We start from the raw sequence: 23,137 nt of genomic DNA, 5'->3' as shown, positions 1-23,137 counted from the left end.
TAAAAATGTGTAAAATTTATTTTTACTTTGTGCCTTTTCCAGCTTTATCATAAATAAATGCAGCAAATCAAAATGGGCTTCTCTGAACTGTGCAATGTGGGTATGAGAAAAATCTTGTCAAGTCCCTCTTTCCATGAGGGAATGCAAGGACCTATCTTCCTTTACAGGGCCACCCACAGCCTTTCAGAATCCTACTGTAAGAACACAGCAGTCATTGGGCAAAAGGATTGGCATGCATTGTGACATCTTTAATATGAACATCATTCAATGGGCGGAAGGTCTTTTCATTTACTGGCAGTTTCTCCAGTTCATCTAGAGTATCCAAACCATCGATTACCCTAGGAAACAAAATGGAAAAATAGTTATGAGAATGAGGCACAATTTTAGATGTTGGTTTTTTTAGCTTCCTAAAAGGATGTAAAGCCTCAGATCTTGGGGCAGGGAAGACCAGTATCCTCCGAACAATGTTGGATAAGAGCTCCCAGCAACCAAGGCAGATGAGGCTAGTGAGATGAGGGCTGAAAATTTATCATCTCCATTTGAAAGGTTAATAAATTAATCCAGCTCACCATACAATAAATCTACAGCCCTAAACAAATTTATTACACTGCAAGTGGGGCTTTTGTCTAGGATGAAGAACCACAAGAATATGTTGGAAATCAGTGCTTCTGAAATTCTAATCCCCGATGTTTTGACTTGAACTCCCAGGAATCTTAGCTCTCTTGGCTAACAATCAGGGGCTCTGGGAGTTGTAGTACAAAACATTTGGAAAAGCAAAGGTTGAGAACCGGTGCTATAGATCAGCATGTAGTGATTTCTCTTTTTTTTAAAAAGTATTTGAAAATGGGAATCTAGAATTTATAATGGAAATCTAGTAATCAGAACCACCAACTATTTCCCCTGCTAATTAATGTTCTTGTTACATTTTTGGCAGAGTCACCATCCAGCTGTAGTTATGTGGTATGTACTGGGCCATTTTTAAACACTTGTTGACCACTACATGGCTTGTAAAATCATTTAATATTCAAATAACCTGTGCTTTCCAAGCATATAGTCATCCTTTTTGTTTTATCACAACATGAATGCCACTCAGACTGACTGGAGGAGCCAGATGTTAGTTAGGGAAGTTCCATTTTTAGGTCATCTTGCTTCAAGCAAGAAAAAACTCCCTCTCCAGTCCTATGGTATATCATTTTCCTCTTATTCCCATCATCAGGCTCAATGATAAATTACTTACTTCCCAAACACAGTGTATTTCATGTCCAGATGTGGCTGTTTGCCATAGGTAATGAAGAATTGAGATCCATTTGTATTTGGACCATTATTTGCCATAGAAACAACTCCGCGAACGCTGTGCTAAAAAGAGTTACAAAAAAAAAAACATACTTATGGAATTTTTAATTCTATTTTCTCAGCAAAATCTCAAAGCATCTTACAAAGTCAGTGCAGGGCAATATGTCGTTGCACGGCCCCATACATTTCCATCATGAGAAAGATATCCTACTAATCTCTCCTCCAGATGTTGGTGGCCCCACAGCACTGGAAACTATAGCCTGTTTGTGGAGGCCGGAGGCTGTCTGTGTGAGCCACATACACACATACAGATTTTTACTTTTGATATATATGTATAGATTTTGTGAAGAAAAAAAAACATTTTTTTACTTTTAATTAAAGCCAAATTATGTAAAGTATTATGTAAACCCACAATATAGATCAGGGGTCCCCAAAGTACGGCCCGCGGGCCACATCCGGCCCATCGGAGCCATTTATCCGGCCCCCGCGGTGGTGGCTCCTTCCTCCTCCGCCAAGAAAGGTGCATGTAGTGTGGAGAAGGAGGAAAAGGCACATGCCTTTCTTATCTCCATCGCCCCACAGGCACTTTTCCCACTGCCGCTGCTGAGGAAGGGCCGCACGGGGCGAGGAAAAGGTGTGCGGCTTTCCTCCCTCACCCCAGGGGCAGCTTTCCCACCATCGAGGAAGGGCTGCACGGGGGGAGGAAAAGGCATTCCTCCCCCGCTGCGTGGGGCGCTTTCCCGCTGCCGCTGCTGAGGGAGGCAGCGGGAAAGGTGAGCGCAGGGTGAGGGAGGAAAGGTGCATGGCTTTTCCTCGCCCTGCACTCACCTTTCCCGCTGCTGCCGCCGAGGAAGAGCTGCACGAGGCGAGGAAAAGGCATGTGACTTTCCTCCCTCACCTCGCGGGCAGCTTTCCCGCTGCTGCCGTCGAGGAAGGCAGTGGGAAAGGTGCGCGTGAGGTGAGAGAAGTGAGAAAGGCGCACGCCATTTCCTCGTCACGCACGCAACTTTCCCGCTGTCGAGGAAGGGCCTCACGGGGTGAGGAAAAGGCGTGGGCCTTTCCTCCTTTCCTCCTCGCTACCGCTGAGGAAGGCCTGCACAGAACGAGAGAGGAGGGAAAGATGCGTGCCTTTCCTGCCTCCTCGCTCACCTCGCACACTCCTTTTCCTCCTCCTCCCTCACCTGGTATGCGCCTTCCTGCAATGGAGGAGGCGAAACAACAATAGGGGCACCTGTGGTAAAAGGTAGAGGGCTCCCGTTTTATCTTGCCACACAGACTCCCTCCTTTGCAGCCCTGTCGTAGATTCATTTTTCTTGAAGGCTAGCAATTTCTTCCAACCCTGATTTTTAGTGTATTATTATTGTTGTTGTTGTTGTTGTTGGTCAGGGGTGCTTTATGTTTTGGTTCACAAAGGGAGAAAGGGGTTGGACTCTATGGCCCAAGGGGTCTCTTCCAACCATGTTTATTATGGTGTTGTTGTTGTTGTTGTTGTTGTTGTTATTGGGTGGCTATCTGTCAGGGGTGCTTTGATTATGATGTGATGCACAAAAGCAAAAGGGGGAGGGAGTAGATGTCCCAAGGGGTCTCTTCCAACCCTCTTTATTATTTTGATGATGATGATGATGATGATTATTATTATTAACATTGAGACTGTATTTGTTCCTTTTTTGTTTTTGTTTTTACTTCAAAATAAGATATGTGCAGTACGCATAGGAATTTGTTCATAGCTTTTTTTTTAAAAAAAACTATAATCCGGCCCTCCAATGGTCTGAGGGACCGTGAACTGGCCCCCTGTTAAAAAAGTTTGGGGACCCCTGATATAGATACTTGAACCTTTAAGCATTTTCTGTGCTTCCCAGCAAAATGAAGCATAGCCAATGGTTTGGAGATATGGGTTTTTCCCCCAAGTGCACTGACTCAACTCTCCCATGCTCTTCTCTCTGGGAACCTACTCTTTAGTCTTTCAGTCCAAATCAATCCAAACCAGAAGCCTTTCTTCTGGTTGGATATGCTCAAACTCCTGAGGGCTGCTTCCATACCAGAAGGGGAATGGGAGAAGAAGCGGTAGGAGGAGGATGAGAATGAACAAAGACCCCAGTCTTCCTCATCTTTATAATATCTATGACATTATGGATATTTCAGCCATGATAATAGTGGCAGGCTGAAAATGAATTCTACCCAAAAGAGGATGCCCCCAATTGAATCTAAATTCACAATAAATTCTGCTGAGGACAATAGATATGAGAAGTCTGCATTACAGTCAGTTTCCTTTCATATGAGAAAGGAAGCTGATCAGTGCAAATTCCTGAAGCTTTTGTGGAATTAGCAGAAAGAACAGCCTGGGCCTTTCCAATACTCTTGCTCAAAGTTCCCTGTATGTTCACTGAATTCACAGGGCCTGAAAAATCTCTGCTGTTTAAGCTATAATAGAGTATTGCAACTATATGCTACAAAACTAGTATCTACTCCTGGAAGTCATGTCTGGGGGCCATATCCTTTTCACTAGACAGAAAAAAAAGAAGCGATTGATCTGATCTGCAACTATTACACCATTAGCCTAAAACAAGTACTTATTCAAGAGAATGTGTGACACTATCAGGGAAAACTAATGGAAAGAGGAGGAAAAATCCATACCTTTAAGTATTCACTGTATTCATCTTCAAATTTTCTTCCCCAAATGCTATTTCCTCCTTTCCCGGAGCCTTAAAGAGAGGGAAAGGAGATTAAAGAGGCCGAGCACAAATGCAGGCACTAAGTCACCAGGGAAAGCAGCATTTTCATCTCTTTAGCACAAACTTTTAAGCAGTTTTGAAAACTCAACAAAACGGAAATGTCTTCTTTCATTCCATTTGGGTTTTTCAAAAGGTTGAGAAATAAGTTAAAAATTCTTCAGAGCAGTACTAAAGACTCCTTTAAGTTTTCTCAGGGCCCTTCCACACAGCCATATAACCAAGAATATCAAGGCAAAAAAATCCCACAATATCTGCTTTGCACTGTCTTATCTGAGTCCTTACTGCCATATATTACAGTTCAAAGCAGATAATGTGGGATCTTATTCAGCTGTGTGGAAGGGGGGCTCAGTGTTAACCACTGATTTATGAGAGTGATCAAAGATGAGATTATTAGCCAAAAACAATGGCAGATTATTAAATCCGACTACCTGTAAACTATATATTTTTATGGTGCATGGTATATCACTTGCATTATGAGATATGTGGGTAGCATTGTAAGCATTTTTCTCAAGCCTCACATTTAGTTCATGCACAATCGTTGTGTCAATAGGAAACCATATAATAACCTGTACTCCCTTTTATATGAAGAAAGGATTTGTTTCTTTGTTCAAGAACATATTTTCAAGGCACGAAGCTAAAACAATGTGCTGAAAGGTTAGCTGAAGAATCATAGACTCTTGAGTGACACTTACTTATGAAAAGGTAATAAATGACCACAGAATTAAACTATGTGGCTATTCCAGACACTATTTATTAAAGTAAATACAAGACTCCAAGTCAGTTGGTCTCTCATGAAGACCTTCTTAGGTTCAGCAATGTTCCTGCATCATGTATCACAACTTAAAAATATTTTCAATATTAATGCAAAATTTTATAATGCCTTATGTTTAGCATACCATTTCTATAAGCATTCATCAGGTACATACTTCTGATCAAGTGAATTACAATTCATGAAAAAATATTCTGAATTTTTTTTCAGAGTAAAAGACTCTTCAATATTTCTACTGCAATTGATAAATACATCTGCCCACTGCTGAAAACCGTATAAATAAAATAATAAACAAATGAACTCTAATACAAGGTATTACCCATTGGATCTCCTGTCTGCACCATAAAGCCTTTGATATTCCGATGGAAAATACAACCATTGTAGTAGTTACTAGCACAGAGAGCCAGAAAATTCTACAAAGGAATAAAAATGCTAGTGAGGATACAGTCTCATGATACGAAATACATCACAAATGCACATGTACAAGGTCCTGTGTAACAATGCAGTTGCTTCTATAAATTGCAATAAACACTAGTCCATTAAGATGTGAGTGAGCTCAATTGCCTCTCTGCTCACATTCTCTCCTTCTGTTTATGCAGCCAGAAGGAGGAACTCATTCCCATTTAGTTAACAATGATATCATTTGGACTGGAAAACTTTGGTTACTATTGTGAGTTTTCAGACAATCCAACTTTGAATCATCATTTCTGAAGAACCTCATTCAAAGTGACATAGTTAAAATTAATCATAGTTCCTAATCTGGATGATAAAAGAATAGGCAACCCAAACATATAGGATGCTAACCCTTCATCTGCTGGGAAAGGGAAGGAAGAAGCATGCAAGCCAATAGAAACGGAGTTCATTCCTTTTGGGTTTTTTTTTTCAGACCAGGGTTTCTCAAACTTTTTTAGACACAGAGCCCTATTTGAAACAAACGTTTATCGCGGAGCCCCAAGAAATGTTTATCTATTATAGCAGGGGTCCCCAAACTAAAGCCCGGGGGCCAGATGCGGCCCATTGAAGCTATTTATCCGGCCCCCACAGCAAAAGGGCAGAAGGGGGTTGGGCTAAATGACCCAAGAGGTCTCTTCTTCTCTTACAACCCTTATTATTATTATTATTATTATTATTAAACATTGAGGCTGGGTTGCCATCTGTCAGGGATGCTTTGCTTGTGCTTTCGGTGCACAAGGGCAGAAGGGGATTGGACTAAATGGCCCAAGGGGTCTCTTCCAAAGTTTGGGGACCCCTGTAGTGTAGTGTAGTATAGTATAGTATAGTATAGTATAGTATAGTATAGTATAGTATAGTATATATGATTCAACATATTACATATAATGTATATACTGTGTATCAGGAATGGGCAAACTTTCTGACCAACATAAACTTAACAGTCTTTCAGTGGAAGATCCCAACCAGTCCAAGCTCCTTCTGCCATGCAGGAAAAGCATAATCAAAGCACCCCTGACAGATGGCCACCCAGCGCTTGTAATAATAATCATGAAAATAATAGCAGAAACTCCAGGGGCTATCCAATTCAATTCCCTTCTGCCATGAAGGAAAAGCAAAATCAAAACAACCCCTGAGTGGTGAGAGGGAAGTAGAGTATTGGAAGCAAACAAGGCAAGAGTAAAAGGATCTGGGTGGCGAGGAAAAGTGGCTTTTGGGGGAGAGGGAGGTTGGGGGAAAGGCTTTTGGTGGCAAGGGGGCTGAGGGAAAAGTTTTTTTTTGCAAGGGAGGTGGGGAAAGGAGAGGAGCAGGAAAGAGAAGGGAAAGCTTGGAGGGAGAGGAGGAGGAGGAGGAGGGGAGCGAGGGAGGGAGGAGGGAACTATGGAGCCCCTCAGTATGCTTTGCTAAACCTCAAGGGTTCTGCGGAGCACACTCTGAGAACCGCTGCTTTAGACTAACCCAAAAATTGGAAGTTTCAGGTCTGTAGTTTAAAACAAGTAATGCGTAGTTAAGATTTTCAATAAAGCTGAATAATGGTAAGAGCTAAAACAGGAAGGGAGAGACATAGTCAAGTGGAAGAGAGAAGGAGCATATGAGCTCAAAGTGTACCTCATAATGATAATCAAGAGATGGATAAACATGGTACTATGAGCCAATTTGTTTTAATTGTGCCAGAAGCGACTTGAGAACATACTGCAAATCGCTTCTGGTGTGAGAGATGTTGCCCAGGGGATTCCTGGATGTGTTATTATCCTGCTGGGAGGCTTCTCTCATGACCCTGCAAGCTAGAGCTGACAGATGGGAGCTTGCCCCATCTTGCAAATTCAAACCGACAACTTTCAGGACAGCAACCCAACCTCCAGGTCAACAGTTGTCCTGCAAGGGTCTAACTCATTCACCACCACAGCTTCTACTACGGGACAATAAGCATTAGGCTATCCAGATTTGTAAACCTAAAAGCCAACATAGTGTCCACATTATTTCTTATTTTTTTATATCTGTTCTGAGTATATGTAGAGGGGGAAGACTGGAGGGCAGGTGCAACCTACAGGCCACACAATTCCCACTCCTGGAATAAAAGATTTAATTAATGAGGTTTTTTTAATGAAAAGCCTATTGGAATTATGTCGTGTTTATTTAAATTATGAATGCTTTGGAATGGATTACTAACCAATGTGTGTGAGCTGTTTACATTTTACCACATACTATCATCTGATGACTGTTCTATTCTAATGTTATTTTGATAATCTTTTGACAGTGAAACGATGACATTTAAATTAAGAGATGCAGAGTAACCCAGTCAGTTTGCATTTTGAAAGATTGTTTCCGGCTGACTTGGCATTCCATTACTCACTTCACAAGCCTTAGGTGTCCGTTCACAGAACAGTTCTATCTTAATATCTCCCACATCAGTGTGCAGAGTCACAGCCTGAATTGAGGGGGAACACAAACTACATTAGTTTAAATAAATAACTAAATTAATGACTAAATGTATCAAAATAATTTAAAGAAATACATAATTTATTTCCAAAAAATAAAAATAGCCAAATCAACAGTGAAGAAAAACTGCTAATAGGAGAAATAAAAACTTGCAAAAGTAATCCATGATTTGTAGGCAGCAGGAAAGGTCTAAATATTCTGCATTTAGTAGCTGTTTTGCAAGTTTCCACGTTTAGTTAGCCCATACTGCAAACATCTAATGTAGCATACATATTTTGGCTTCACATGGCTTGAAGGAGTCATTTCCCCCCACTCACCTGCTTACCTATACAGCTGGGGAAAATAATCCACTCCCAGACTGAAGGATGCCCACAAACCAGCATCTAAAATGCACCCTTCAGGAAGCATCCATTTCTTGTACCCTCCATTTTCTAAACAGAGATCATTCTACCCTGCCCCCCTCCAGCATGCTGCAGTTCTCAATGACTAAGGTAACATAAACTCTAAATCCTAATACAGGCAGTCCTCAAGTTACAAACATTTGACTTACAAACAGTACATACTTAAGAACAGGGGTGAGAAAACAGAAAGTGAGAGAAATCTACCCCTAGAAAGGGAAATTCACTCTTGAAAGAGTAATTGAGATTTCAGCTAGGATTGCGGATAAAGAGGTCCATGCCTGGTGAGCTTCCGCTAAATCAGATCAGCCAGGACAAAGAACAAGAAGGCAAACTACAGTTTGACCAAAAGGGAAGGCATGTACCAGCAAGAGCTTCAAAATGTGCAAGCATAAATTCACAGAAAATGCAAGACATTTTATGCAATTCTGACAGCTATTCAGACTTCCCGTACCTCCCCCTGACCAGCCGAGAAACCATGCTGAATAGGATCCACACAGGGATTGGCTGGGGGTTTCCCTGACATCACTGACAGAAGGAGAAGATCCCCATCACAGGATGAAGAACAGCTCAAGGTTGGTCAGTTTAAAGGTCCAGTTTGTTGAAGAGACACTCCCGGAAGGGGACAAAACTGGGGGAAGGGATGACATGGATATGAAGATGATTCTGTGATCTTGATTGCCTTAAGTGTCCAGTTCCTAAGAGACGAAGATGCAAGACCCACAGGACAAAAGGTGATAATTTCAAATAACCAGGAACTGGGCTGCCTATTTGAAAGGTTAATGTATTCATATTTGTTTAGTCTTCTCTTCCGTGAAATTGGCAGCCTCCATCCTTATTTGAACAGGAAAACAGCCTAAGCACATCTTTGTAACAAAAGGATAATCTGTCTCACATATATACACAAATGATTTTATTTTATCTGGGAGATCGCTAGAAGGACCCTTTTTTATGTAGCAATCTCAGTTCCCAGGAGCTTATGCAAACAGGGGAAATGCCTTCAGGCTACATTTGATACAAGTTTGTACATTTAGACATTGATACAGTACACAAGCAATACAAGTTACACAAAAGGTAGCAATTTTATACATTCTTTAAGGGTTAAGCTTTGACAAAATCATAGAATCATAGAGTTGGAAGAGATCTTATGGGCCATCCAGTCCAACCCCCTGCCAAAAAGCAGGAAAATCGCATTTGGGATACAGTTGTAGCTAGGTCCTTCCAGAGCCTCTGCAGCCTCAATATTGCAAAATTTTGAAATGGCAGAAAATGTTTTTAAAATAAAGAAAATTCGTATTTCTTGCTTGGAAACTCTTTATTGTTCATAACCTTTTGGAGGGGGCGGTGCCATTGTTTGACAACATAACTCTTCCTATGCTGTCCAAAGCTAATATAGAGAGAGGGAGTGGGGGCTCAAGTTACACTTAAAAATGTACCTGTTCTGACTTACATACAAATTCAACTTTAGAACAAACCTACAGAATCTTGTTTGTAATTTGGGGACTGCCTGTACACTATAAAATGGAGTATTTCTAAATAGACAGCTACCTGTTTCTCAAGGAATACCTTGCAAGCAGTTAGGAAGAAGATATTGAAACAACCAGCCTCACCATCTGTGCAGACTAGGAATTCAGAGCAGAGCCACCTGAAGAGTTTCTGGAAAAAAAAACCAACAGCTACAATGAGTAAAAATGTGGCTTAACATGTTAATAACAACATTGCTCTAGAAGTAAAGGCATGGAGGAACCAGTTGGATGAGAGTGACTGTACTATTTTTGTTTTTAACAGAGACCACACTAAACCCCACAGTTGAGAAAGATTAACACATTATGTTATGGTTCAATGGCACAGAGTCATGGGCTGTAGTTTCACAACACCTTGAGCTTCATCTGCCAAAGAATGCGGATGCCTCACCAAACTACAAATCCCACCATTGCATAGCATTGAGCCATGGCAAATAAATTGCAAATGATGTCCCTCAAATAGGAGTTTCAGATGCTCCTGAAGCAGCTTCCTCTACTGCGTTGGCTCAGCACTAAGATTACTGCATGACGTAAATCTAACTCACACCTGAATTTTGACGAGGACAAAATTTGGCGAGCCAAAAAAGGTGAGCATTAGATTTGATGGCCATCTGCTAGGGGTACTTGATTGTGCTTTTCCTGCATAGCAAGGGTTAGACTAGATGGCCTATGTGGTCTCTTCAAAATGCTATTATTCTGTTCTATGTTAGGAAATGGGGCATTTAAAGTGAGACAAGGATCCCTTTGCACACTGATGCCACCCAACCGTAAAGGCACCGACACCACGAAGAGGAGCTTTCTATAACCCTAAATACAGTTGGAATGAGTAGCAGGGAGAGTGGGAACTTCTACTAACACTATTATTATTATCATTAACTTTATTTATACCCCGCCTTTCTCCCTGAGAGGACTCAAGAGGGCCAACAACCACACACTTTGATCAATTTTAAACAAAGTGGATACATTTAAAAAAACAATTAAATGGTACTGTGTGTCTGGCTTTATCTATTTATTTATTTCATATAAAAACATTGCATAAATAAACAAGTACCAAGCTGATAATATAGAGAGAACACAAGCAGCTAAATAATTTTAGACCCAAAAAGGGCAACATCAACCACCTTGTCTGTAGCTTTAAACAATTCTTCCTCAGTGCATGAGGCAGGGCATTGAGGGCAAGCATACAGATGCTGAGTTATCATAGAATCATAGAATAGTAGAGTTGAAAGAGACCTCATGGGCCATCCAGTCCAACCCCCTGCTAAGAAGCAGGAAATCACATTCAAAGCACCTCCGACAGATGGCCATCCAGCCTCTGCTTAAAAGCCTCCAAAGAAGGAGCCTCCACCACAGTCTGGGGAGAGAGTTCCACTGTCGAATAGCCCTCACAGTGAGGAAGTTCTTCCTAATGTTCAGGTGGAATCTCCTTTCCTGTAGTTTGAAGCCATTGTTTGAAGCCTGTAGTTTGAAGCCAGGGCAGCAGAAAACAAGCTTGCTCCCTCCTCCCTATGACTTCCCTTCACGTATTTGTACATGGCTATCATGTCTCCTCTCAGCCTTCTCTTCTGCAGGCTAAACATGTCCAGCTCTTTAAGCTGCTCCTCATAGGGCTTGTTCTCCAGACCCTTCATCATTTTAGTCGCCCTCCTCTGGACGCTTTCCAGCTTGTTGTTTGTTCTGCTCCAGTCGCACACGGTGGAGGACTCTTAGGTAGTGCCATTTAGCCAGGTTGTCTTTTTATCTCCCAACACCACTTCGGAGGGCCCTTCCAGACAGGCCCTATATCCCAGGATCTGATCCCAGGTTTTGTTTATCCCAGATTATATGGCAGTGCGGGCTCATATAATCCAGCTTAAAGCAGAAAACCTGGGATGAGATCCTGGGATATAGGGCCTGTCTTGAAAGGGCCCGAGTCTGTTCAGGGACTTCCAAGTTGCCCATTCTTGCCTCTGAAGGCAGACCATCATTGGGGGCCATCTATTTGGGATTTCCTGGGGCTCTTCCACACAGTTATATAACCCAGAATATCAAGGCAGAAAATCCTACAATATCTGCTTTGAAGTGTGATATCTGAGTCCACACTGCCATATATTCCAGATAATGTGGGATTTTATTCGGCTGTGTGGAAGGGTTTTAGCTGCCCAGAGGGCTATTCTTGCTGTTGCAGGGGGAACATTAAGTGGTAGTTCTCATGAAACTTTCCCTTGATTTGAAGGCCCTTCCACACAGCCCTATATCCCAGAGTATCAAGGCAGAAAAATCCACAATATCTCGTTTGATTTGGGTTATCTGAGTCCACACTCAGATAATGTGGGATTTTCTGCTTTGATATTCTGGGATGTAGGGCTGTGTGGAAGAGCCATAAGTTTACTGGGAGAAGATGATAGCCATGCAGTGGATGATTAAAACCACATAATAAATTCAACTAAAATGCATTTTAAAACACACAATTCCCCCACAACCTCACCCAAAACGGTCATGCAAAGGCTATACATCTGCAAAGAGATCAGGGGTGTGTCTACTATATTGTGGAATGAATGCCTTTTGTCCCCACGTTAGCTGCCATGGCTCACTGCTCATGGGAGTTGTAGTTCTACAAGGTCCTGAGCCAAACTACAGCTCCCTGGCCTGCACAGCATTGAGAAGAGGCAGTTCAAGTGGGACCAAACTGTATCCATTGTACTACAGTAGAGCTTGCTTCCCAGGAAGCGCCTGGCCCAATAGAGCGCTTACCTCCTTCCCGCCAAAAGGCCCCCTTCCTCTTGCTTGTTCTCCTCCTCCTTCTCCTACTTCCTGGTGAGGCCCCGCCCCCGCTCCAAGGGCTAGGCCACGCCCCCTTTCCGCCTTGCATTCAGCTGCAAAACGTGCACCAGCTGGAAGCTTTCCCATTCTTTCCGAGGCTGGAAGAGAGGTGAGAGGGCAACTCAGAGACGCCCCCATATCAGAAAAGAAGGGATTTTAATAGAAGGAGGGAGGAAACGTTGCTGGGATACATCTACACTGTGGAATGAATGCAGTTTGACCCCACATTTATGCTATGGGATCAGGGGAGTCTGAGTTTGGTGAGCCCCCAACACTCTCTAGCAGAGAAAACTGAAGCCCTGTCAAAAGTATACCTTCCATGATTCCATAGCATTGAGCCATGGAATCCTGGGAGTTGTAGTTTAGTGAGGCGCCAGCACTCTTTGGCAGAGAAAGCTAAGGACCTTGTAAAACTACAACCCCCAGGATTCCACAGCATTGAAGTGGGCGTCAAACAGCGTTGATTCCCCAGTGGAGAGGCAGCCCTGTGTTTGTGGGGATTCATAGGGGAAAATCACATTTAAACAATACAGTCAGCACCAGGAATAGAGTCTTTGCATCTTAAGGCTGTTCATTCTCAGATCTGCTCATCTGTCAAAGATTACCTTAACCTATAGGCGAGCCACATTTTTATATTTTGATACTTTATATTGCATACAGATTTTAACTGCTGAATATGTTAGTTACAAGGCCTGATTGACTATCTTTGGCTCGGGTTGTTTGATTCAGTGATTTGAACTGTCTGTTTTAACTTTTAATTTTAATTGTTTGTTCTGTTTGCTTATTCTGTTATTTGCACTTGACATTTAATGTTTGCCATTATATTTTAGTTTTTGGAAGCCGCCCTGAGTCTCCTAGGTTAAAAATAGTTGTTTATTATTATTATTATTATTATTATTATTAGATGTAGCTTAATATCCATGGAAGCAAATGGTAAAATTAATCAGTCTGAAAGGTTGCTGTAAGTTTTCCGGGCTGTATGGCCATGTTCCAGAAGCATTCCCTCCTGACGGTTTGCCCACATCTATGGCAAGCACCCTCAGAGGTTGTGAGGTCTGTTGTAAACAAGGGAAGTGGGATTGATATATCTGTGGAGAGAAAGAACTCTTGTCTATTTGAGGCAGGTGTGAATGTTGCAATCGACCACCTTGATTAGCATAAAATAGCCTTGCAGCTTCCGAGCTTGGCTGCTTCCTGCTTGGGGGGATTCTTTTGTTGGGAGGTGATTAGCTGGCCCTGATTGTTTCTTGCCTGGAATTCCCCTGTTTTCCAAGTGTTGCTCTTTATTTACTGTTCTGATTTTTGAGTTTTTAAATACTGGTAGTCAGATTTTGTTCATTTTCATGGTTTCCTCCTTTCTGTTGAAATTGTCCACATGTTTGTGGATTTCAGTGGCTTCTCTGTGTAGTCTAACATGGTGGTTGTGAGAGTGGTCCAGCATTCTGTGTTCTCAAATATTCTGTGTCCAGGTTGGTTCATCACGTGCTCTGCTGTGGCTGACTTCTCTGGTTAAGTTAATCTGAGGTGCTGTTAGTATGCATATTATTTGAGAACACAGAAATGCTGGACCACTCTAACAACCACCCTGTCAGATAAACAGAGAAGCAATTGAAATCCACTAGCATGTGGACAATTTCAACAGAAAGGAGGAAACCATGAAAATGAACAAAATCTGGCTACCAGTATTAAAAAAAACTTTAAAGTCAGGACAGTGAATAAAGAACCACACTCAGAAGACAAGGGAATTTCAGACAAGAAGCAATCAGGGCCAGCTAACAAAGGATTTCCCAGGCAGGAATCAGCCAGCCTTGAAGCTACAAGGTTTTCCAAAGCTAATCAAGGTGATTAATTACAACACTCACACTTGCCTCCCACCTTGAACATTTCACAGATATATAAACCTCACTTGCCTGGTTTCCAATATACCTCACAACCTCTGAGGATGCCTGCCATAGATTGTAGGCAAAACGCCAGGAGAGAATGCTTATGGAACATAGCTATACAGCCCGGAAAACTCACAGCAACCCATTTCCAATTATATCGCTGTCTTTTGCGTTCTTTAGAAACCTGCATGCAGCTCTCCCGCCTGAAGCCAACTCCGCAGCGCCTCTTGAATGTCCAGTCCTGGATTGGTATGCCTTTGAGAGCCGTCATGGATCTTAAGGTCCTGGTTTCTTCCCTCAATGAGTTTGCTCCGCTGTCGCTGGCTGAGAGTTGGGACAATGTGGGGCTCCTGGTTGAACCAAGCCCTCCCCATACCGTCAGCACCCTCTTTTTGACCAACGACTTGACAGAGGAAGTGATGGAGGAGGCCCTCCAGAAGAAAGCCAATCTTATTCTGTCTTACCATCCACCCATTTTTCAGCCACTCAAACGCCTAACGTGGAAAACGTGGAAAGAGCGTCTCATTATCCAAGCCCTGGAAAACAGAGTTGCCGTTTATTCTCCCCACACATCCTACGATGCTGTGCCCCATGGAGTCAACAACTGGCTTGCCAAGGGACTTGGTGAGACATTTCTTTTCTGAATTGGTCAACAATAATGGATTGGCACAGGGCAAAATTGGCAATGTCCTTTGTCTGTTTAAAAAATTACATTTTATTTGTACTCTCAGTGCTACTGTTTTCTGTTGCTGCAAACATGTTGTGGCACCAAGCTCACATCATGCAAATAGTGGCTTGCTTATAGATAACTGTGCCAAGTTATGTGTGGAGGGAAAGTTGAAAGTAGCAAACCGATTACATATTTTAAATAGTGGCATATACAAAAAGGTAAGTTCATACCAGTCTCCGAAGCATAATAAAGATTTGATGATTGAATTGTGTGCCCTCCTGTGGTAGGCAAAAATTCCTTCTCTTTGACTGACAGTCCTAATCATGATAAATTGTTTTGACATCATCCTTAACTACAGTTAACGAGAATAATATTCTTATATTCTTATATCTCGCCACCATCTCCCCGAAGGGACTTGGAACAGCTTACACAAGGCACAACGTGCCTAAAAAGCAGAACATGAAATAACCACAGTGTAAAATACAATAGAATAAAACATGTAAGCATGTAAACAACAACATAAATCTCAGAATAAAACAATGGCAATAGCTAATGTAAACATGGCCAGGCTGTAAACAATAGGGTAAGGGAATGGAATAAGTGCAGAGCTGTAACCATGGGACAAGGATATGGGATAAAGTGCAAGGTGCGTAACAAATTCATAAATCAACTAGGATCTAGATGTTCTCAAAAGCTTGTTTGAATAGCCAGGTCTTCGGGTCCCTACACACATTTCTTCTATGATAAGCTGCTTCGAGTCTCCTTGTGGAGAGAAAAAGTGGGGTATAAATAAACATAATAATAATAATATACTAGGTTTTTCAGACAATTATAACTTTGATTGAAAGCATAGGTAAAGGTATTAATACTACCTTTACCTTTGGTTAATTTAATATTAACCAAAGTTAAGGTGAGTGCTGGATGTCTATTCCAACCATGATTAGGGGCAGAGAATGGGAGCTGGAAATGGGGGAGACGTTTGGGAGATAGCATGTGACCCCATAGACTTCTGTGCTGTGTTTGAAAGAAAAAGACTAGAAAGTTTTATCCACTCTACCATAATTTAACTATGAAGGTTCAGTGGGGGGACATAATGCAATTGATTCAGCAGTAGTTTGTTTTGTTTAAGACAATTGAATTGGCAAATGTTGTCTAATTTGTTTGTTTTTTAGTTACATTTACACAGCACTTAAGTATCCGTAAATATGAATTTTTTAAACATTTTTATTAATAAACCATGTGTGATGTCCAAATACTCATTATTAAATTTTACGACTGTTTGGATAGATAATAAAATGGGGGAAAGTGATTTCCCTTCCTATTCAAGCTGAAGTTCTGAAGCAGGGGCAGAGAAACTTCGACTGCTCAGATGTTGGACTGCAGCTCCCATTGTCCCTCATCATCAACTGTATTGGTAACAACTCATGAGAATCTAGGACCAACAACATTGGAGGGCCATTGGCTTCCCAATTCTGTTTTTACTCGGGTTCAAAGTTGAAATATAAGTGAATAGTGAAGTGACTAAAAATCCACATCCTTTTAAAACTTTTTTTTCACATAGGACTTTGGGAGATCCATAGTCTTGCATTCGTTAGATCTTGGTGGTATTACCTTAACAAATTTCTGTTTCATCCTATGTAATAAATCTGACAATCTTTCACACTTCCTAGCTAGCTTAATTACATTTAATTCCTTTTAATGGTTAGGAAGCATTAAGCCTACAGTATCAAATATGTTATTGGGAAGTAATGATTTCTTAAGCATGTTGTAATCTTTTATTGAACAGTTTGTTTTCTTTTTAAAAGGTCCTTGCACCTCTGTTCCTTTACAACCCGCTTCAGCTTTGGATTACCCCTCAGAAGGATCTCACCGGGTTGAATTTAATGCTTGTTCTTCTGAAAACTTAGAAACAGTTTTGTCCAGCATGCATAAACTGCCAGGAGTATCGTTCATCACAACACTCCCTATCAGGTACTGTAGAACGTTTCTTCAACATGTCTGTTCTTGCTGAGACATTTCAGATTGTTATAATAATCAAGGTTTGTAAGGGAGCATCTTGAGCCCTAGTAGTAGTAGTAGTAATAGTAATTTTTATCGTGTCAGAAGTGAATTGAGAATACAATTATAATACATAAAAAACTACAAAGTTAAGAACTTGGCATTATGCTAAATTTCCTTTGACCAGAAGCTGGCCACTTCAAGTGCGTCTGGTGTCACTGTAAGAAGGTCCCCCACTGTGCATGTGGCAGGGCTCAGACTGCATTGTAGTAAGTGTGGTCTGTGGTTTATTCTTCTCCATACTCGCATATTGTGGACTCCACTTTGTAGCCTCATTTCTTAAGATTGGCTCTGCATCTCGTGGTACCAGAGCAGTATCCGAGCACAGTCTATTCAGCACAGCCTGTTCACTGACGGATATCAGGTGGTGCAATACCATCTAAACAGTATAATTTCTCCCATGGCATAGGGAGTAGACATCCTGGGATAATGCGACATGTCTCATTAATATCCACTGTTTTAACATGATGAGATGTATTCCATAATAGACATGCATATTCAGCAGCAAAATAGCAAAGCACAAGGGCAGATGTCTTCACTGGTTGTGATTCTCAGGTTGTGCCAATCAGCTTTCATATGATATTATTTCTAGCACCCACTTTTTCCTTGATATTCAAGCAGTGCTTCTTGTAAGTCAGAGCACGGTCCAGAGTAACTCCCAGGTATTTTGGTGTGCTGCAATGCTCCAGTGGGATTCTTTCCCAGGTGATCCTCAGCTTGAGATGCTTGTCTGCTATTAAGATGAAAAGCACACGTTTGTTTTAGACGGATTAGGAATCAACTGGTTTTCCCTGTAATAGGCAGTAAGAGCACCTAAGGCTTCGGAGAGCTTTTGCTCAACCATTTCAAAGCTCCCTGCTTAAGCAGTGATGGCACGATTGTCAACATAAATGAAACTCTCTGTCCTTTTTGGCAGTGGCTGATCATTTATGTGAATGCTAAACAATGATATGATGATGATGATGATGATGATGATGATGATAATTTTATTCCTTACCCGCCTCTCCCCATGGCTTTAGGCAGGTCGCAGCAGGAGTAGTATAGGATTTTGGTAATAATAACATACTTAATTCTATAGTTGTGATTTATCCCTACCTCTGGTTCGTCCTTTTCTATTCTTGCCTATAAACTACCACATGTCTTAGCAGGCTGTATGTGTGTTGGAACCCTTCCTGGGTTTCAGATGTTACACATCTAGAGTCCAGCTGCTGAAACAGAGCAAAATAGACACACGAACAAATGGCAATCTGGGACCAACATGTGGTTGCAAAGCACAGGATGCACCTTCTTAGCTGTTTGGATACATCCTTATGAATCAAACATGCCCTGCTACACACATAGTCCCTTAATTTTGCCACTGCTACTCTGCATTCTCAAAAAAAAAAAAAGATCAAGTTGAGTCACATTTTGAAATTACAATTATCTAACACAATTCAGTTAATATGAATTAAACTACAAAAGTAAAATCTTTTTGAAGTAATGTGGAAAGCCATTTTGAAATAAAACCAGCTGTAATACTTTTCTATAGATATTTAGCAGTATGAGTGACAAGTTGCATCATAGCAGCACCCTGTATGCCAGGGACAGAAAATGAATGGCCCTTCAGATATCATTAAGAGTGCAACTCCCATTAGTACCAACCATTGGTTGTACTTGCTTGCTAGAGCTAATAATATGAATGTTGATTCTGTAAGTCAAAGGCAGTGGAGTACCATACTAGCAACAAGGGTTGGGAGAACTCTTGAGAGTAATACAACTCACATTTAAGTGTTATCTATCCTAAATGTAATAAATAGATTAGAAGAGATTTTTAAAGCAACTCCTTTTTTTCCTAAGGGCTGAAGGGGATGAACAGACACGAGTTAGTTTGAATTGTACCCAGCAGGCCTTGGTGCAAGTGATGGCCTTGCTTTCCCAAAACAGCCATGTTTATCGTAAGACGGAAATAATATCATTACAGAAGGTAAGCCATATATGTACAAAAAAGGCATTTTCACAAGATTTCTATTATTATTATTATTATTATTATTATTATTATTATTATTATTATTATTAATTTTATTTATATCCTGTCTTTCTCTCCGTAGGGACTCAAGACAGCTAACAATCCACACTAGACAAGTTTTAAAACATACAATAAAAAAGTTAAAAAACAAATACATACACTAAAATGGCCTTTAAAACTCATATCCCCCAGTACTCCCAATTTGCCATAGTATGATCTAGCTAAGAGCTGAAAAAGAAAGACCAACGTATAATGGGGAAAGCAAAGGCAGAATGAGTGAGGCAGCATATTTTCTCTTGTTCCTAGAAAAAATGCAGCTTATTTTTTACTCTCCTGTTGAATTGAGTTGCTCTTGCTGGTCAGTAAATATGTAAGGCTCCCTAATTGAATATTTCTTTGTATTTTTGGTACATAGGGTTTAAAGCACAGAAGGGGAGAGAAAACAATACTTTTCAAATGAGACCTCAATCTCCATGAGTTGCTGATATGAGGAAGATATTAGTGTAAGCACTGCCAAACAAAATCTTTAAACCTGTTTCCTTTTAGCCCTTGCTTGCAGATACAGGAATGGGACGTTTATGCACACTGAAGGAACCTGTCTCAATATCCATCTTGGTTGAGCGAGTGAAAAGCCATTTAAGACTGCCTCATGTTCGCCTAGCTCTCGGAACAGGAAAATCATTGGGTATAGTTTTTCATTTTTTCATAGTGTGGGATAGATATTTGACATGGAGTTACATCATTTTTAAAAGACCCAAGAGATCTATCTAATTTTGATTTACTGTAATAATTTTTATTTCTATATTAGTAGAGAATCCGGTTTTGAATGTGTCTTTTTACAGTATAATTCTAAGGGTCCCTAACCCGATCCAATATATCCTGAGTTCAGTAGAATTCATTCCTAAGTTTAGACCAGGAGCTGAGAACTTGTATGAGTCTTTTCTGCTTTAGAGTGAATTGGATGAAGCTAGCTGAGATTGCCTGAAATCACTAGACTGGCTGAAACTGTTTCAAAATGATTTCTGTCAATAGCCAAATTCCTCTGCTTAAAGATATTTAATGTTTAGAAAGAGGAACAAATCCAAAGAATGGGTTCTGATTATAACTTGATTTTTTTTTGTTAAGTGAAAACTTCACACTAGTTCTCTCTATTTGTCTCATTTCTCTCTGTTGGTTTCCATTTGTAGAGTCCCAGGTGAAAGTGGTTGCTCTGTGCGCTGGTTCAGGAGCTAGTGTTTTGCGAGGTACAGAAAGTGATCTCTATCTCACAGGTAAGAACTGTCCATTCATGTAGAAAAACATTGAGATACAAACACTAAATCAACGAAATAGACATATTTTTCTATCCAATTGCCCAGTACCATTCAGCAGTTAATCTTTTTTCCAGTCAAATTTTAAAACCTGTTTTTTTTTCTTTTTCACATAAAACAAATAAAAGTTATTAATGCCCTGCCAAATTATCATTTGCACAAACAACTCTGATTAGGGAGGACTAAAACTGACTTGCAAGTACGGAAAAGATACAAAAGTCTAGTGGGGCTATAGTAACCACACACAAGCCCATATACTTATATACCTGCCCGTGTGTTTTCATAGATGTATGGGAAATTGGTCTTAAACCCACCACATGTATTTATTTGTGTTATTATATATTTAGCATCCCATCACACTTTGGCCATAAAGGTTCTCAGTGCAGCTTACATTGGCTCTGTAGCAAGCAAAACCGTTGACCTCTTTGTTCCAAGGTACTATGTGTTAGGATTTTGTGTGTATTAGGGAAAACTATCCAAAATACAGCAGAGCATCCAAAAATACAAAAGCAGGATACTTATAGTTGAGCATTCAGCTCACAGCAAGCAGAGCATGAAGTGTCATGTGACTGTAAAGAATTTAGAGCTTAGGAGGCTAACATCTAGAGTTCAATCTTTATGATTACAAAAGGTTTATTTACAAAAATAATGACTACATTTCTTAATGGTTAAAAAACTAGGTCTGAGCTACTCTATATTTATTTATTTATTTATTTATTTATTTATTTATTTATTTATTACAATTTTTATATCCCGCCCTTCTCACCCAACAGGGGACTCAGGGCGGCTTACAATAAAACGCATATATAAAAATTATACAGTGCAATATAAATCAGTTAAAAATTATTATTAACTTACATCAGTATTCATAAAACACATTGTAAAATACATGTAGGCGTGTTCAGTTCAAAAAACTGGGTCTGTCGATTGAGTTCAGCGACTTCATCTCTTCTAGGGTTCAAGAGAGGGAAAAATCTCCATTCACTACATCTCTCCTGACACACAAGCAGAGAGAGATCTCAATACACACAGCACACACCAAGATGCAAAAGTAGAAGTCAGAAGTAAAGGCTTGCAGTAGAAAAGTATCAATTCTACACTGAGGGAGACGTAGTTTTAAAAGGGAATTTTCAGGGATGTTTCTAACAACTATAAGTCCCATATGTCCTGATTTACTGCCGTTTGACCTAATTTGCATGTTTAAGAAAAACACTGATGTTTAGTAAAAGAGCTAGCTGCTGCAGAGAGGAAGTTTACTTTTCAAGGATAAAAGTACATCAGTACGCCCCAAGGTTTCCAGCCGTTTGGAGTTATGTTTGCAACAGAAGTAGATAAGCCTGGCCCGCGGATACAATGCTCATGGTGCCATTGTTTAAGGTATCATGTGTTGCTTTTTGTTTGTTATAAGTATTTCCACTGGCTTTTTATAATTCTAAGTTAAGATGCTTGTGACATAATCCATTTTAGACCAATGAAATAATTGATCTTTGAAGACCAATATGAATGTTTTTCAGTTTTCTGTGAAAGTGATAAAAAGCCTTGCAACCCCATTCCAGGTTGCAACAAAACCTTTGATTGCATTCCTGAATGCATTTTGTCATTATTGCTTTGGCCACGCAATAAACAGCTTTTTGCAGTTTGAAGATCCAACTCTCATAGTGCCCTTCCTCACCCTCTCCACTGGAAGAGGGCTCCTGTTTTCGACTTTGGATTAAAGTAATTTTTTGCATCTTTGCCCCTTCAACACAACCAATCAAAATCAAATCAGAAACAGAGAGGAGAGAGGAAATAGTTACATTCCAACTATCATACAGGAGTCAGGGGGAAGGGACACCCTCAATCTATTCTGAGCTAACTTCCTTGTTGAGGACTGGAAACTTGGGCAGTCTGGGGTTGAGTTTCAACACTATTATAAATTGTAGCTCAGTCCTCTCATAACAGACCTTATCTTGATTGCCTTGATAGGAGAGATGTCACACCATGATGTATTGGATGCTGTTTCCAAAGGAATAACTGTGATTTTGTGTGAGCACAGCAACACCGAACGAGGCTTTCTGTTGGAGCTGCAACAAGCACTTGCTCTGCACCTTGACGGCAAGATCCATATCATCGTTTCTGAAAGAGACAGAGACCCCCTTAAAGTGGCATAGAAGAAAGCACGGCTATGGTGTGAAGTCTGGAGTTTCTGTACTTTTTCTTCTGGGTTTTAAAATAAGAACACACACGATGGCAAGAACGACATGCTAGAAGTATATTGTCAGATTTTGAAGAGTTGATTACTATCATCCTGCCTAGAAATGAATAAATGTCCGAGAAAAGTATTTGCAAAACGTGCCTTTCTTTATCGCACATGTATTAGAAAGCTGTGTTGGAAAATATGAGGATTTTTATACATCTTCAAATGGAAAATATTAATTGTATCAGATTTATGCTTCTGAGCATCCTATATCATTTTATCTTACCTTCTTGTAAGTAACTTTCCCAAAGCAATGCAAGTTTGACAAGCCATTTGAACACAGGAATTCTTCATTCAATTTTGGCATGCCATACCTGACAGCAGCCAATTCAAGAATGGCTCTTGATACATGGGTGCCTGGGGGAGCTCCACTCTCTCAGCCTCGAGTCACAATTGCAAGCAATTCCTTCCTTTGAAATAATATTTAATGGATTGTTGTCTGGAAGGAGTCATGCTCTCTTTGCCCCAAAGGAAGGCAAAGGCAATCCCACACATTAATTGTGCCATCACATCCCCCCCTCCTTTCAATATTTGAGGCCTACGTTTTATTGCAGGCCACAATGGATTGG

General features: G+C 40.6%; 2 protein-coding genes across 5 annotated transcripts; one reads left to right on the top strand and one right to left on the bottom strand.

Moving 5' to 3' along the window:
* ppil3 (peptidylprolyl isomerase like 3) lies at positions 1 to 12,493 on the bottom strand. Of its 3 annotated transcripts, none has more exons than XM_003215170.4 (7): positions 12,338 to 12,493; positions 9,630 to 9,737; positions 7,598 to 7,672; positions 5,114 to 5,207; positions 3,928 to 3,995; positions 1,238 to 1,356; positions 1 to 338 (listed from the first exon to the last, which is right to left on the bottom strand). In XM_003215170.4, exons 1-7 carry the CDS (start codon positions 12,491 to 12,493, stop codon positions 212 to 214), a joined length of 747 nt encoding a protein of 248 aa, XP_003215218.1. In that variant the 3' UTR covers positions 1 to 211. The 3 variants fall into 3 exon arrangements, with proteins under 3 accessions (XP_003215218.1, XP_008112049.1, XP_008112051.1); XM_008113842.3 differs by having other exon boundaries at positions 9,648 to 9,737; XM_008113844.3 differs by having other exon boundaries at positions 9,692 to 9,737; positions 12,338 to 12,413.
* Positions 12,407 to 22,653, top strand: nif3l1 (NGG1 interacting factor 3 like 1). 2 transcript variants are annotated; one of them, XM_003215139.3, is made up of 7 exons: positions 12,407 to 12,515; positions 14,470 to 14,913; positions 16,765 to 16,930; positions 18,854 to 18,980; positions 19,569 to 19,707; positions 20,210 to 20,293; positions 22,298 to 22,653. In XM_003215139.3, the coding sequence occupies exons 2-7, from the start codon at positions 14,478 to 14,480 to the stop codon at positions 22,480 to 22,482; spliced, it is 1,137 nt and encodes a 378-aa protein (XP_003215187.2). In that variant the 5' UTR covers positions 12,407 to 12,515; positions 14,470 to 14,477; the 3' UTR covers positions 22,483 to 22,653. The 2 variants fall into 2 exon arrangements, with proteins under 2 accessions (XP_003215187.2, XP_062816493.1); XM_062960423.1 differs by lacking the exon at positions 12,407 to 12,515 and adding an exon at positions 13,002 to 13,023.
* Positions 22,654 to 23,137: the final 484 nt, after the last annotated feature.

Source organism: Anolis carolinensis, chromosome 1 (assembly GCF_035594765.1).
Source record: "Anolis carolinensis isolate JA03-04 chromosome 1, rAnoCar3.1.pri, whole genome shotgun sequence".
Taxonomy (NCBI): Eukaryota; Metazoa; Chordata; class Lepidosauria; order Squamata; family Dactyloidae; genus Anolis; species Anolis carolinensis.
Note: the sequence above shows the minus strand (reverse complement) of the source record. Positions and strands in the feature narration are given on the sequence as shown.

Excerpts from the sequence above, each read along its gene's own strand:
- ppil3 (XM_003215170.4), bottom strand. The coding sequence starts at position 12,493 with ATGGGAAAGCTTCCAGCTGGTGCACGTTTTGCAGCTGAATGCAAGGCG. Across the intron at positions 3,996-5,113 it reads GCAGACAGGAGATCCAATGG|GCTCCGGGAAAGGAGGAAAT; the intron begins GTAATACCTTGT and ends CCTCTCTTTAAG. Across the intron at positions 339-1,237 it reads AAATACACTGTGTTTGGGAA|GGTAATCGATGGTTTGGATA; the intron begins GTAAGTAATTTA and ends TTTGTTTCCTAG.
- nif3l1 (XM_003215139.3), top strand. The coding sequence starts at position 14,478 with ATGCAGCTCTCCCGCCTGAAGCCAACTCCGCAGCGCCTCTTGAATGTC. Across the intron at positions 19,708-20,209 it reads CGGAACAGGAAAATCATTGG|AGTCCCAGGTGAAAGTGGTT; the intron begins GTATAGTTTTTC and ends TTCCATTTGTAG. Across the intron at positions 20,294-22,297 it reads AAGTGATCTCTATCTCACAG|GAGAGATGTCACACCATGAT; the intron begins GTAAGAACTGTC and ends TTGCCTTGATAG.